The sequence below is a fragment of the Pyrus communis genome, chromosome 12 (genome assembly GCF_963583255.1).
Source record: "Pyrus communis chromosome 12, drPyrComm1.1, whole genome shotgun sequence".
Taxonomy (NCBI): Eukaryota; Viridiplantae; Streptophyta; class Magnoliopsida; order Rosales; family Rosaceae; genus Pyrus; species Pyrus communis.
The window spans coordinates 21,658,970-21,673,165 of NC_084814.1; the positions used below are offsets into that span (position 1 = coordinate 21,658,970).

At 37.7% G+C, this 14,196-nt stretch overlaps 2 protein-coding genes across 2 annotated transcripts; both read left to right on the forward strand.

Moving 5' to 3' along the window:
• Window positions 1–126: 126 nt before the first annotated feature.
• On the forward strand, window positions 127–2,435 carry LOC137711576 (uncharacterized). Its single transcript, XM_068450827.1, has 2 exons — window positions 127–1,239; window positions 2,071–2,435. The coding sequence occupies exon 1, from the start codon at window positions 234–236 to the stop codon at window positions 1,233–1,235; it is 1,002 nt and encodes a 333-aa protein (XP_068306928.1). The 5' UTR covers window positions 127–233; the 3' UTR covers window positions 1,236–1,239; window positions 2,071–2,435.
• A 5,308-nt stretch (window positions 2,436–7,743) lies between these two features.
• LOC137711515 (putative pentatricopeptide repeat-containing protein At1g64310) lies at window positions 7,744–10,886 on the forward strand. Its single transcript, XM_068450753.1, has 2 exons — window positions 7,744–9,435; window positions 9,863–10,886. Exons 1-2 carry the CDS (start codon window positions 7,797–7,799, stop codon window positions 9,880–9,882), a joined length of 1,659 nt encoding a protein of 552 aa, XP_068306854.1. The 5' UTR covers window positions 7,744–7,796; the 3' UTR covers window positions 9,883–10,886.
• Window positions 10,887–14,196: the final 3,310 nt, after the last annotated feature.

Genomic DNA, 14,196 nt, shown 5'->3' on the forward strand with positions numbered 1-14,196 from the left:
ATCTTGGCTTTCGGAATCACCATTTAGTAGGGCTACTAATAACTAGGCTTTGCAATAAATAAATAATATAATATCGTTTGTTTTAGAATAACATCGCATTATTAGTTTGAGATATTGTGACGGCTTTCGGCATGTAGGGAGCCTCCAACATATAATATCTTACGCGCCCTTTTCATTTTCTATGCTTTTCGCCCTGCGAATTGCGAAGAAGATTACACGCAGAGCAAAAAGCAATGTCACTCCTGCAAAACACCCACCAAATTCGACCGTTAATTCCCTATCCAGTTCAAAAATTCCCCAACTCTTTCCACCCCACATCTCCAAACCTCCATTTCTCTCCCAAAACACCTCCAAAACCAATCCACTTCCGCCCATCGACGCCCCAATCCCAACCCGCCCACCGCCCCGCGCCGGAAACCAAAACCCAAGACGACGGCATCCCCGCCGAGGATGTCAAGATCCTCGCCAAATTCAAGTCCATGCACAACTACATTCGGGTCCTCGAGGTATCAAAAAGGGCCGACCACCCGTTTGCCGGCTCAAGACTCCTCCTTCTCGACAACCCCGGAAACATCCACAGCATCTCTTTCATTTTCAAGTCCCTCACCAACACCTACTTCGATGTCTTCGCCACCTTGCCGCCGATTATTCCTCCGGGACCCATCGGCATTCTTGGGTTCGGGGCGGGGTCTGCGGCAAGGTCGATTCTTGATCTGTACCCAGAAGCTGTGGTTCATGGGTGGGAGCTTGACCCATCTGTGATTGCTGTGGGCAGAGAGTACTTTGGACTCTCAAAACTTGAGAGGCAATACACGGATAGGCTTGTAATTCATGTTGGAGATGCTTTCAAGGCCAGCTCTAGAGACGGGTTTTCAGGGATTTTGGTGGATTTGTTTAGTAAAGGAAGTTTGGTTCCCGAGCTGCAGGATCCAAATACTTGGAAGATGCTTACAAAGTGTTTGAGAAAAGGCGGCAGAATAATGGTCAATGTAGGAGGTAGCTGTGTGGAGGCTGAGGACTCACTGAGAGATGGGAAAATTGTTATGGAAGAAACTTTGAAGGCTATGCATCAGGTTTTTGGCGACAAGCTTTTTGTGTTGAGCCTTGGGAATCGACAGGAAGATAGCTCCCTTGTTCTTACGGGTGATATGCCGCCTGATCTTGGAGCTTGGAAGAAGATGCTGCACCGTTCCTTGGAGGGTTATGTCGATATGTGGACACCATTTAGCGGCTAAATTGGTATGTTTTCCTTCATTGTTTGAAGAATTGGTACATTGTCTAAACACAAGCTGCTGCTGCTCTGTTCATCACAAGGTCTTTAATTTCCGCTCACCCACTTGCTAAGCAAACCCTTAACACAATGCTGTTTTGATCTCTGGTTTTTGGTTTTGCAATCAGTTGAGTTCAACAAGATAGAACCAGCTGTCTATCTCAAAATATGAAACCTCTGGCTTTCATTCAACTTCGTAACTTTAGTTAAACTTGTGCAAATAGCAGTTACAACATTGAGGATGTCTAAAAATATTAATCAAGCATATACGGAGCATTGTGAATCACCAACCTTTATAATCTACTCTTTTGTTAATTTGGTTCATGGATTCGCAGTCATCACGGACTACAGATCTACAGTCGAAATCGAAGTCAAAGAACATGTGAACTCATGCCAACTCCATGATTACTTGAACAACACAAAAATGAATACAATTTAGGTTTAAGGCAATGTAGCTGAGGTAGAGAATCCATAAATGCTTTCAGGGTTTCGGTATTTTAGGGCTTCTGCTGCAAGTTCTTGATTCTTGCTTTCCAGTATGAGCTGTTTTTGGGCAAAGTTGGTTTTAGCTGTTGTAGCAGTATATCTTCTTGTGGGTGTTTTTCCTGCAACTTCTACATTAATTCCTACCGGTAATAATATCTTATTGTGATTAGATCTGTATTGGCATTGCACTGTGCATTTACATATGTTGTAGAGAAATCACAGGGCTTTACATTTCCACTTTAATATATCAAACGTTTAGAGGATTAAACTTACTGGGTACTAACATGTCTTCCTTGGTTTTCGCATGGCGGAAGGTGGTGGGAAGATTTTTCACATGTTGATTGTTGAGTTCGCTTGAAGATAATTGGAAGAAAAGGGTAGCTTTGGGTGTCAAAGTCAGATTGTTAGCAGTAAAGGTGCCCATACACAGCCTAAGAGCCGCCGTTAAATCCTTGCCAACATCTCCCATTAAAAATCGACCACAAGGACATGGTGCTTCTCTGTCGCCTCCGCTTAGGTGATGACCATATATGTTTATTTATTTTGTGGATGTTAAAACATTCAATCCATTCTGTAAGGAAGATAGTGATTCAACTTAATTGTGCCTCATTCGCAAGCCTATTTGGTCTTGTTATTTTCTATAATGTTCTTGAAAGTATTTTTAAGTATTTATAAAATTCATTTATGGTTACATTTTTCACAAGGAATCCAAATAATCTCGTATCAATGTTAGTTCCAACACATATTTGAGCACATCACTATTCTTATTATATTAAAACTATTGCATAACCAGAGAAAATATGTATGAGCTAGTGTAATTAAACTAATCAGGTACTTATTAAAATGATTATAGCAGTCTTAATCACATGATTGTGTTGCCTCGTCTCGATCATCCGCTACAACATTCATGTGTCACTTAACCACCTGAGTCTAACTCTTGTTCGGGATATCAACATCAAAGTAGTATTTTTTTTTCTATTCATCCTCCCTGTCTTCAACGTCTTGGTCTTGTTCAAGGACGCCAATATGGAGTGGTACTCTTTCTTTCATCAATTATGTTTTCATCTTCAAAAGGTGAAGATACCAACTTGGATAAAAGCTGTGTATGCAGTTAACCATTTTTGGTGTGGTGAGAACTCTTCATATCTTTCATGCGAGTTCTTTAGGTGTCTATACCTAAGACCATGACACTTTATTAGTAAGGGAGAGACCTAGAAATATACAACTAACATAGTTAACTTTTTTAGTTTCTTTCAATATCTCAATCAACCAACTAAAGTTGAAGTAGCAATGAATTGAAAAGACATGTATATTTGTTGTCCACTAATGTTCAAAGGAAAGAAAAAGACATAGTAAATATTAGTAAAAATTGCTTGCACGATGTTGTGGGTTATTTTATCTTAGCTTATATATATATATATATATATATATATATATATATATATATATATATATATAGACACACACACACACATATACATACATACTTGATGTGAAAAGTTGAAATGAAACAACTCGTAAAATAAATGTGATTGTATTATGAAATTTAAGTAGGCTGTATCGTGAAATGAAATATCCATTCCATCCTTAGCAAACCAACATGTATTGTTCATGTTGGGGACCGGACGGAAAATGATGTTTGTTAGATCCGGAAACTCAATTGTTGCCAAGGGGAATATAGGTTTCAACTAATTGTGGCCTCATTTGCAAGTCCATTTGGTCTTTGGGGTCTTTCTACAAATCTTGAAACTCAAAGTCAAATTGTTGAGAGAGTGAATTCCACATCGAGAAAAAAAAAAGATCTTCAATGTGCTTGTAAATGATTGGGCTACTCTTCATATTGCCAATTAGTATGGTGAAACCTCAACTTTCTTCATCGTATCATAGTAGGTTCTCTCACGTGTGAAGCCTAACGGCCACACGCACTCCACGTCACCCGATTTTTTATTGTCCACGTGTTAGACTTGAAAATTCGTCATATGTTAGACTTGAAAATTCGCTACAAGTAAAGGGGATTGTTGAGAGTATAAATGACCGATTTTTTGTAGTCCACCTATTAGACGTGAAAATTAGTCACAAGTGAGGGGGTTTGTTCAGAGTATGAATCACAATGGGGAAAGAAGGGACCTTGCATATGCATATAAGTAATTGAGCTATTCTCCATATTGCCAATTGATTTTATGGTGGAACCTCAACTTTCTTCACAAATCATGTCACCAATATGCATGGTGACAATGTCTTCCTTGAAAGTAAGGCGAGTAAACGTGTGAAGCAGGAGCACTTTTGTCTTTCATGTGAAAGCGATTGCACAAATAACATAGTCGGACAAACCCCACCCAAAATTTTCTGGTGAAGTAGAGGTCAAACTCCATAATTAATTTCCAAACAAAACATTTTTTTTTTCTGGTAAAAAGACTTTTTATTACAAAACAAAAACCTGACATACAAGCATGGCCCAAAACTAACATATAAAAAACAAAAAATGGGCCAAAACTAAACAAAACATTAAAAGAGCCAAGAAATAGTTAGGCCCATAAACTAGAACACAGACATAGAATCCAAAAACTTCTACTACTTTTGTTGCCGCCATAAATCTTCTCGATCTGTCCAAATCTTCTTCCATAGCCAAGCAACGCCTCACCAAACACCACATCCAACTCCAATCTGCTTCCTGAGCACAACCATAAAGTAAGGATAGCCAACAACCAAACGAGAGAAGTTAGTTATCAAGATGAAGTCCATGGAAATCCATGAACGACACTGCTGATAAAGGCAAATAGACCCCAACTAAAGCTAGGGTCGGCGCTAATGGTTTTGCTCAAATTTGGAGGCCTAGTGACACACCCCAACCCGTAATGTCCACTTGGATTCCGAATCAAGTTGTGCTGGCTGACACCAGGAGAGTGACGAAGCCATAGAGTGACGAAGCCTAAAAGTGCCTAAATGAAAGAGTGCGCTTGTGAGTGGAAATGAACTCATTTCACACGTGATGTCAGAACATAAGTAAAGTACAGTAAAATTAGGATAAGAACTATACCATTGGAAGTAGTATTCAATAACAATGTTTGCCAGAAATCCTCGTTGACACGAAACTACCACTAAAACCTGGAGGGATGAAAAATAAGGGTGAGTCGGCCTAAAAATAAAGTTTTGTAAATAACAGATGTGGACAAAGATCTTGCATACACTCCTCTGTCTCCCAGGTAGCTTTCTCAACGGAGTAGTTTCTCCATAAGACTTTCACCATACGAATGGTTTTGTTCCTGAGAACTTTGTCTTTGTAGTCAAGAATCGTCATTGGAACCTCATCATATGTCAAATATGGGTTAATCTCTAACGGCTAAGGAGGAATCACATGTGATGGATCATAGATGTATCTCCGAAACATGGACACGTGGAACACATTATTCACTATTGACAATTCTAGAGGTAAATCAAGTCGGTAAGCAGCTTTACCAACTCACTCAATAATCTAATAAGGTCTGATTTAACGAGGACTTAGCTTTTCTTTCTTCCCAAAACGTACAAAGCCTTTACAGGGTGACAACTTTAAGAATACCCAATCTCCAACCTTATATACTCTGTTTGTCGAATGTCTGTCGGCTATACTCTTTTGTCGATCTTGTGCTGCTTTCATATTAGCCTTTATCACTTGAATATTCTGTGTCGTCTCATCCACGATTTCAGGGCCCACCAAAACTCTTTCATCTACCTCAGACCATCACAACAATGTACGACAAGGTTTCCTATAAAGCGCCTCAGTTGGAGACATACGAATGCTGGAGTGAAAGCTGCTGTTGTAGGTGAATTCTATCAAAGGCAAGTGCTTGTACCATGCGTCTCCAAACTACAGTACTAAAAATCTCAACATGTCTTCTAGTGTTTAAATTGTTCTTTCTGAAGTCCATCAATCTGAGGATGATAGGCGGTGTTGTAGAGTAATTTCAAACCTAGAGTTTCTTGAAAAGCTACCCAAATTTTCGAAGTAAATCTGGGGTCCTGATAAAAAATAATACTAACTGGAACACTAAGATACTTGACAATTTTAGAGACGAAAAGTTTGGCCAACCGATTCAACGGGTAGTTCTCACGAATAGGTAGGAAGTGCGCTGACTTGGTAAGCCGATCTACAATCACCTAGATACCGTCATAGCCATTTCGCGACGAGGTAACTTGTACACGAAATCCATGGTGATATCTTCCCATCACCACTGAGGTATGGGAAGTGGTTGTATCAACCCAAAATGTTTTTTTCTTTCTGCTTTGACCTGCTAACAGATCGGACAACGGCTCCCATACTCCGTAATTTTTCTCTTCATTCCTGGCTAGTAGTAGAAAGGTCGAATAGTATGATACATTTTAGTACTCCCGAGATGCATCGCATAAGCTGAGATATGCACCTCATCGAGTATTTCTTTCTTCAGTTCTTCTACCTTCAGTACATACATTCAATTGCCTTGCATGAGCATACCATCAAGCCTTCAAATCCTGAGATCTCCCCTATTGTCTTTCAACACTGCTTGCTTTAACTCCTGGGATTCTGAGTCATTCATTTGAGCCTCGAGAACGCAATCCAACAAAACTAGTCTGACTTGAAAACTGGCAAGTAGGGCTCCCTGGTGATCCACTCCTACAATGGCTCCAGTAGATCTTAGGTCGGTGAGAATAGGAACACGACATGCATAAAGAGCAATGAGTCGACCGTGAGATTTCCTACTGAGGGCATCTGCTAAAGTATTTGTACGACCAGGGTGATATTCAATAATGCAGTCATAATCGTTGATCAATTCCATCTATCTACGTTGCCGGAGATTAAAATCTAACGCACCTTATAAAAAACTGTGGTTTTCAAACACTAAATAATTAACACGCACGTGTACAAATCTACACGTTGTTAACGCACTTTAACTAAACGTAACTTTTTCGTTACAAGTTCGATTCAAGTCTAACTCGCGCTCACGCACTCGTAACAATGAGTACTATTTAATTACGATAACGAGAAAAATAATTTTAAAATGAATAACTACATTCATGCCAGTTTCCACTTTGCCAGAAAGGACATAAACGTCAATTTACACACTCGGGGAGAAAATTACATGGAAAATTAGAGATGGGTCGTCACATCAAAAAAAAAAAAAAAAAAATTTCACAAAGCTTAATGAGTCTTGCATGCTCGTATCTGATATGAATATTACATTCAGATTGCATGTTTGATATGCATTCTAGCTTGAATGTCACAAGTAAAATATGCATTAGAAAAACCTAGACTTCATAGTTTGCAAGTGTCAACTCATATGTAATTGGTAGAATTGCATATGATTGATTTTTTCTTCAAAACTATTTAGTTTTCTCTTTGTTGCCGAGTTTTTACTAAATCCAATTTCAATTCTTTTATTTTATGTTTCTTCACAATTTCAAATCCTTTTCAAATCTTGTTTTAAATAGTCATCTAAGAATCGGTTTTAAATACAATTTATTTATATCACCTCCGTCACCGTTCAAGCATTCCGCTACTCCGCCTGAGTAATGTCACATGGATTTTTAATTTTTTATATTAATCGGAAGAGAAAATTTGCCTACGTATTTAATACCTGGATGTGCATTATTAGTGTTTCCATTTGGCTTTGGAGTCTTAATCTCTACAAAGCCACTAGAGCCAAAGTAAATGAATGTGATACGGTCGGTTTTTTTTTATATCTAGTAGTCATATATGAAATTTGGTGTAAAATTATAAATGAGGAGTGAAAAGAAATGTTGAATCCAACAATATTAAAGGCTGTTTGATGATTATTTTGTTTTTATTTTTTTAATTTTTATTTTTATGAAAACTGAAACCTTATTTGTTAACTACTTTCGGTTTTCAATTTACCAAAAATGAAAAATAAAAACCGAAAAGTGAAAACTCAAGATCAAATACTGAAAACTATTGGAGGAGTGAAACGCTACCGTTCGGTTTTATAAAATGAAAAGGTATGGCCACAACCGCCTTCTTCTTATTCGCAAGTTGCCAGAGCCCTCTGCAAGTAAACTTATTTTTCGAATGCAGGGGCCATGCCTCTGCCTCTCCAAAGTTTACCAATCGCTATCAAGAACCAACCAATTGCATGCTCTGTTTCTCAAAACCCATCTCCCCCACGACCCTTTTTACGCAACCAGATTACTTAGATTCTATGCAATCAACGGAGACCTTCGCACTGCACGTCAAGTGTTCGACGAAAGTCCCCACCGGAGTGTCTACCTTTGGAACTCCATCATTCGAGCCCACGCTCAAGCACGCAGATTTGAAGATGCATTTTCTCTGTTTGCTGAGATGCGTAGAACTGAAATCAAACCGGATAACTTCACTTATGCTTGCATTGTACGTGCCTGCGCTGATAGTTTTGATCTGGATGGACTGAAGTTTGTGCATTGTGGGGTAATGGTTGCAGGGTTGGGATTGGACTCCATTTGTAGTAGTGCACTTGTTTCAGCTTACTCAAGACTCAGCCTTGTTGATGAAGCAAGCAGGGTGTTTAATGGGATTCGACAGCCGGATTTGGTTTTGTGGAATTCGATGATTTCGGGTTATGGAAGTGGCGGGTTTTGGGATACAGGTTTGCAGCTGTTTAGTGAGATGAGAAGCATGGAGATGGTGCCGGATGGATACACAATTGTTGGGTTGCTTTCCGGTTTAGCGGATTCGAGCTTGATAAGAATTGGAGAAGGAATACATGGTCTTTGTTTGAAATGGAATTTAGATTCTAATGCTCATGTGAGCAGTGTACTTGTGAGCATGTATTCGAGATGTATGTCTATGAATTCTGCACATAGAGTTTTTAGTGGTTTGTTCGAGCCAGATTTAGTTACATGGTCTGCTTTGATCACTGGGTTTTCGCAGTCGGGAGATTTTGACAAGGCATTGTTCTTTTTCAAGAATTTGAACATGGAAGGTAAGAAGCCGGATTCGGTTTTGATTGCCAGTGTGTTGGCTGCTGCTGCTCAGATGGCGCATGTAGGGCCTGGTTGTGAGATACATGCTTATGTTCTTCGACATGGAATTGAATCGGATGTCATGATTTCCTCTGCACTTATAGCCATGTATTCAAAGTGCGGCTTCTTGGGGATGGGTACTCGTGTTTTTGAGATCATGCCAGAGAAGAATATTGTTTCGTACAATTCTTTAATATTGGGTCTTGGTTTGCATGGACTTGCCTCCGAGGCCTTTAGAATGTTTGATGAGATACTCGGAAACGGATTGAAACCTGATGAGTCTACATTTTCTGCTCTCCTTTGTGCATGCTGCCATGCTGGCCTTGTCGAAGATGGCCGGGAAGTTTTCAGAAGAATGAAAGATGAGTTTTGCATTCAAGCTAGAACGGAGCATTATGTTCATATGGTGAAACTTCTTGGGATGGAAGGAAGATTGGAAGAGGCTTACTATCTAATCTTGTCCTTGCCTGAGCCAGTGGACAGCGGCATATGGGGAGCCCTTTTATTGTGTTGTGATGTATGTGGAAATTTGGAGCTGGCAGAAATTGTAGCCCAACGGCTCTTTGAAAGTAATTCAGAGAAAAGTGTTTACAGAGTCATGCTTTCGAATATGTATGCTGGTGATGGGAGGTGGGATGATGCAAAGAAGTTGAGGGATTCCATAACAGAAGGAAAACTGATGAAAATACCCGGGCTCAGCTGGATTAAAGGTAGTAAATTTTTGTTTGATCAAAATATTCCTTGTAGTAGGATTTAAAATTAGTGACAAATGCAACTGTAAAGACGATGTATTGTCAAATGCAACTGTCCGTAGCAGTGGATTTTATTCTGATTTGTGATGTTTTACTGGAAAGAAAAGTGTGTATGGAGTCAATCATAATATTTGAGAGCCAACTACTTGTATATGGAAACAACCCTAACTATTACAGCTTTGCATTGTCACAAATGTGATCCTGAATATATCAGACAGCTTAAACATTATCTGTTCACCCGCATTGGCTCCTCTCCATCCGAACATCTCCAAACTTTATTAGATCCTTATACTTCCTTAGTGGCAGCAATTTGTTGCGCCATTGATATGGTAATAAATGATATGTGGAATGTGCCTAATTTTGTAGTTTTCCTCTCCCCCATCAGGTGTCAATCGTTCTGCATGATCATTCATCAAGGGCAGCAAGTCTAACTGCTCAAGTGTAGTGAGAAACTGCAAACCTTCAGGTATCGTCTTCAGCCCTTCACGCAACAGTGCAAGTGGAGGATATTCATAGAATCTGAGTATTCTAGTTGGTGAAGACAGAATTCCCGAAGAGATGAAGACAGAATTCTAGTTGGAGTATTCAAGTAACGTCTCCATTTGAAGACAGAATTCTCGAAGAGGATTGGGGACCTGCAATTTAGTTCCTGAGTAAGGGCGGTCATCATATACTTGCAGCAAGCCCTGGTTGATCAATTCATTTATATTTTCTTGTGCTACTTCCTCCATAATCTGCCCTGCTTTCTCTTGAACCAGTCCTTCAGCCACTAGTAACCGAATAAGTTTCCCTTTGGAAGTCCAGTGGTTCTCGGGGAAGATGGAACAATATATCAAGCAGTGGTAAAGAGAATCAGGTAAATCTTTACAGCATATTTTTTATGGAATACATGAAGAAGAAGCTGATGTCTCTCAGCTTCTTCATTGTCTTGAAAGTCTCTGTTTTCTTCGATCTTGAATTCAATGGTATTTGAACTAGCCATAGAGATCTACCAACTGTGTTTTGCATTTGCATATAGAAGAGAAATATAGCAATATTTATGGCTTAGAGATTATGTCATATGGTATATATGCTTTGCAGTTTGATCCTTGTTGGCATTTCCTTCAAGCCTGTCGTAGTCTTGTGGTCTTATAGTTTGTGATGGTTGAGCTTTGTATCGAAGCAGCCTGCAGCGGAAGAGATGATGAAGAAGCTGATGTCTCAACTTCTTAGTTCTCTTCGAAGTTTTTGTTTTCTTGTCTCTCCTTCGATGGTATTTGAACTTAGCCATATGGTGTTCTACATATGTGTTGATAGCTTATGCAGCTTGATGCGACTCTGAGATGGTAGCAGATGCAAATTTGTGATGGTTAAGCTTTGTAAAATCACATTTAATATAAAATTTCAATACAATAAAAATAAAACATGATTTTAATTGATATGGGACGAGGATGGAGATGAATGATAATGATAGTATGTACTACCAAAATTACTCTATTTTTTTTTTTTATTGATTTCTTTTGTTACTTTGTGCTTGGTTCTTTTTTTAAATCATTAAAAATTGATTCCAACCATTAACTGCCTCATTATGCGGTTTACAAAATATAATCTAAGAAAATGGTTTTCCAAACCGTTTCCCTCCCCCATAAATTCTATTACAAATTTAAACACCATTTTCTCCGCATTAGACCGTTTCAAACAAGCATTGATGCCTCTCGTTCATAATTAACGAGAATCTAATGTGAAAAAAATAAAGTTCAGGTGCCTATATCAAAATGCATATTTAATTTGGAATGTGCCCCTTGAAATTGTTACAGAGAAGTGCTAACAAGATTCTTTCAAAAGTGGGATTAGTCATAAACTTTCTGTCACCTTATGTTTTTCACACAATGTTTTAAAATTTTGACTCGGATAATTAATGTTAAATTGTACCGTGACATGGAGTCCACGAAGAGTACAACTTTCGAAAAAGTCCTTAACATTCCTCATTCTTAGATATTTTTCTTTATGACTTGTCTGCTTTCATAGGGTTCGTCCGGCATGCCAAGCTTGGAAACCATTAAAGGACCCATTTAGGAGGAGGAGATGGGCTAATTCTCACAATGGGGTAGCAGTAATGTAGTTTAATTTATCATTTGTCGAGAATCGAACCCAAAATCTCTCACTAACAAGTGAAAAAGAATACCACTAAACTGTAGTACTAAGTGGCAAAAATTCCGTACTCTTGGCTCCTCTTATTAAACATGTTTAGTGGTAAACCCTTCAGCCACGAGTACAATTTTGGTCACAAATAATACTGAATAGACTACAGTTGCTCGTGAAACTGTCATTTCAATTTGTCAGAATATAGATTATCCCTAAATATCGTCTGTGTTGGGCAGCGATAAACACTACGGAATCAAGATCTTGAAGCGCTTGTCCGCGAAAACTTCAATTTTAGCCGCAAATGCCAAACTTAATGATATGAAGGGATATGGGTATGTTAAATTCAAGCTCTTCATATTCATGGCTAAAACTAGTCTATAATAGAGTGCGTGTTAAGAAAAATGTTAACGACTCTTCATGAATTATGTGACATTTTACAATTTAACATTAATTATCGTGCTAATATTATAAGAAAATTATTATTAGCATTCTAATAATTTTATTCTACATTCCTCACAAGTGTATTTTCTTTCTAAAATCGGTATAACAATCAAGGCTAAAAAATTGTAGAAGTAAGGAAAAATGAAAAAAAAGGAAAGAGAGGGGAGAAAGGCGATCAGGCCCGGCTGAAACTAAGGTCGGCGTCACTGATTCTGCTTAAATTTGAAGGCCTCACACTAAGATGTGAGAAACACTCTCAAAAAGAGAGAAGGACTCTCACTCGAGAGAGAACCCGAAGCTTCCAACTTTTGATGTGATGTTTGTGTCTAATTTCCAAACAAAACTTTTGGCAACCTTTCTTCTACCAATCCATAATTAATTTTCTAAATTCATTATTTATCGTTGCATTTTTCACAAGGAATCCAATGATCTCGTATCGATATTAGTTCCAACACATATTTGAGCATACATCGCAATCCATAATATATTGAAACAATTGCCTTAACAGAGAAAACATGTAAGAGCTGGAATAATTAAACTAATCAGGGAGGAATTATGAAAATGAGCATAGGAGCCAAAAACCATTATCCACGATTCCGAATTAAACTAATCAGGGAATTAAGAAAATGATTATAGGAGTTAGAACCCATTATCAACGATCTCATTCCGAATTAAACCAATCAAGGAAATATAAAAATGATCATAGGAGCCATAACTCATTATCCACGATTCCAGATTAAACTAATGAGGGAATTATAAAAATGATCATAGGAGCCAGAACCCATTATCAGGTAATTAAACTAATCAGGTAATTAAAAAAAGAGAAATTTTATTTGAACCCATATAATATCTTTCTACACTCAACTTAAATTTTAAATATGAAGTGTCATTTTTAACCGATTACATAATTACTATAAAGTACAAGATATAATTAACAATAAAACTAAATTTTATCAATAAACCCACACCCAATACTTTCACCAATCCTTCTTCTACGAAACTTAAAAAGACACAAAGAAATTAGATCTGTGACTAAATGCCTCGCATAAAAATCACAAGTCCATGAAGGCATATACCACTTCCCAATCCATTCTATAGAAAACTGAGGCAATCACGCCAACGTCAAGGCAAAGAAGACAGAAGATGGAGATTATGTACTAGTTAAAATTGGTCGAGCACAAAACCAGATAGCATGATATTTATGTAAATATTCATATAACTAAATTCAAATGGCAAAGAGCATAGGCACCTACAGAAAAATTATGGGTTATTGCTAAAAAGTGGTAACAAGTCAAAGGAAAAAAACATAAACTTTTGGATAGCGATTTTCGACACTCATTTTAAGTATTTTGCACTCAAAAGGAGAAGTGCAAGAGATTCAATTGAGCGTGAAAATCACTGGTCAAGTTTTTTTCGAACAATGTAACAAAGATTTAAAGCCGAATGTCAATAGAAAAGTTGTAATCACCAAAAATGATACAATGAAGAGAGTAAAATTGCTGATGGAATTGGCAACAATATGACCATAAAGGGTGCTGAGGTAGACATCAATTACCATACCTAAACATGTATATATAAACCTGTCAAACAAAATAGCAACTGACGATTTTCTAACAAATGCAAAATATAACAAGATTAAAGAAAAACTGCAAGTAGCCTCTGACCTTTAAGTCTCAAAATCAAACTCAGTAAAAACCAAAATTAGGGAATGCATAAATCAGAATCTAAATCATATTGGTTTAGTTATTCTGTAAGAGAATAAGTTATCACAAATTCTAACTTGATATGGGTATAAAGATAATTTACATATTGAATTGGGTTTGTGAGGGTAGTTTATGTAGTAAATTTGGTTTAAAAAGATATTGATAGTTTAATTAAAAAGTTAGATGTAAAGAGAGATTATATGGATTCAAGTAAAATTTTCTTGATGAAAATGATCATAAGAGCTGGAACCCATTATCCACGAGTTTGCGGTGGAAGAAAATGATCATCAGAGCCGGAACCCATTATTCACGATTCCGCTGTAAAAGACTTGTCGTCAACCTTTTGAAAGTCCAATTAGAAACTCTTAACCAAACCCCTACAAGTAAGTTAGAGTGACTCAAGAAATCTTAAAAGAATAAAATACGTAAAGCGTAAACCAAGGTTCATAGG

Bases quoted from the DNA above. Each gene is read 5' to 3' on its own strand.
- LOC137711576 (XM_068450827.1), top strand. From the start codon at position 234: ATGTCACTCCTGCAAAACACCCACCAAATTCGACCGTTAATTCCCTAT.
- LOC137711515 (XM_068450753.1), top strand. From the start codon at position 7,797: ATGCAGGGGCCATGCCTCTGCCTCTCCAAAGTTTACCAATCGCTATCA. The intron at 9,436-9,862 runs GTAGTAAATTTT...CTCCCCCATCAG, and splicing joins CGGGCTCAGCTGGATTAAAG to GTGTCAATCGTTCTGCATGA.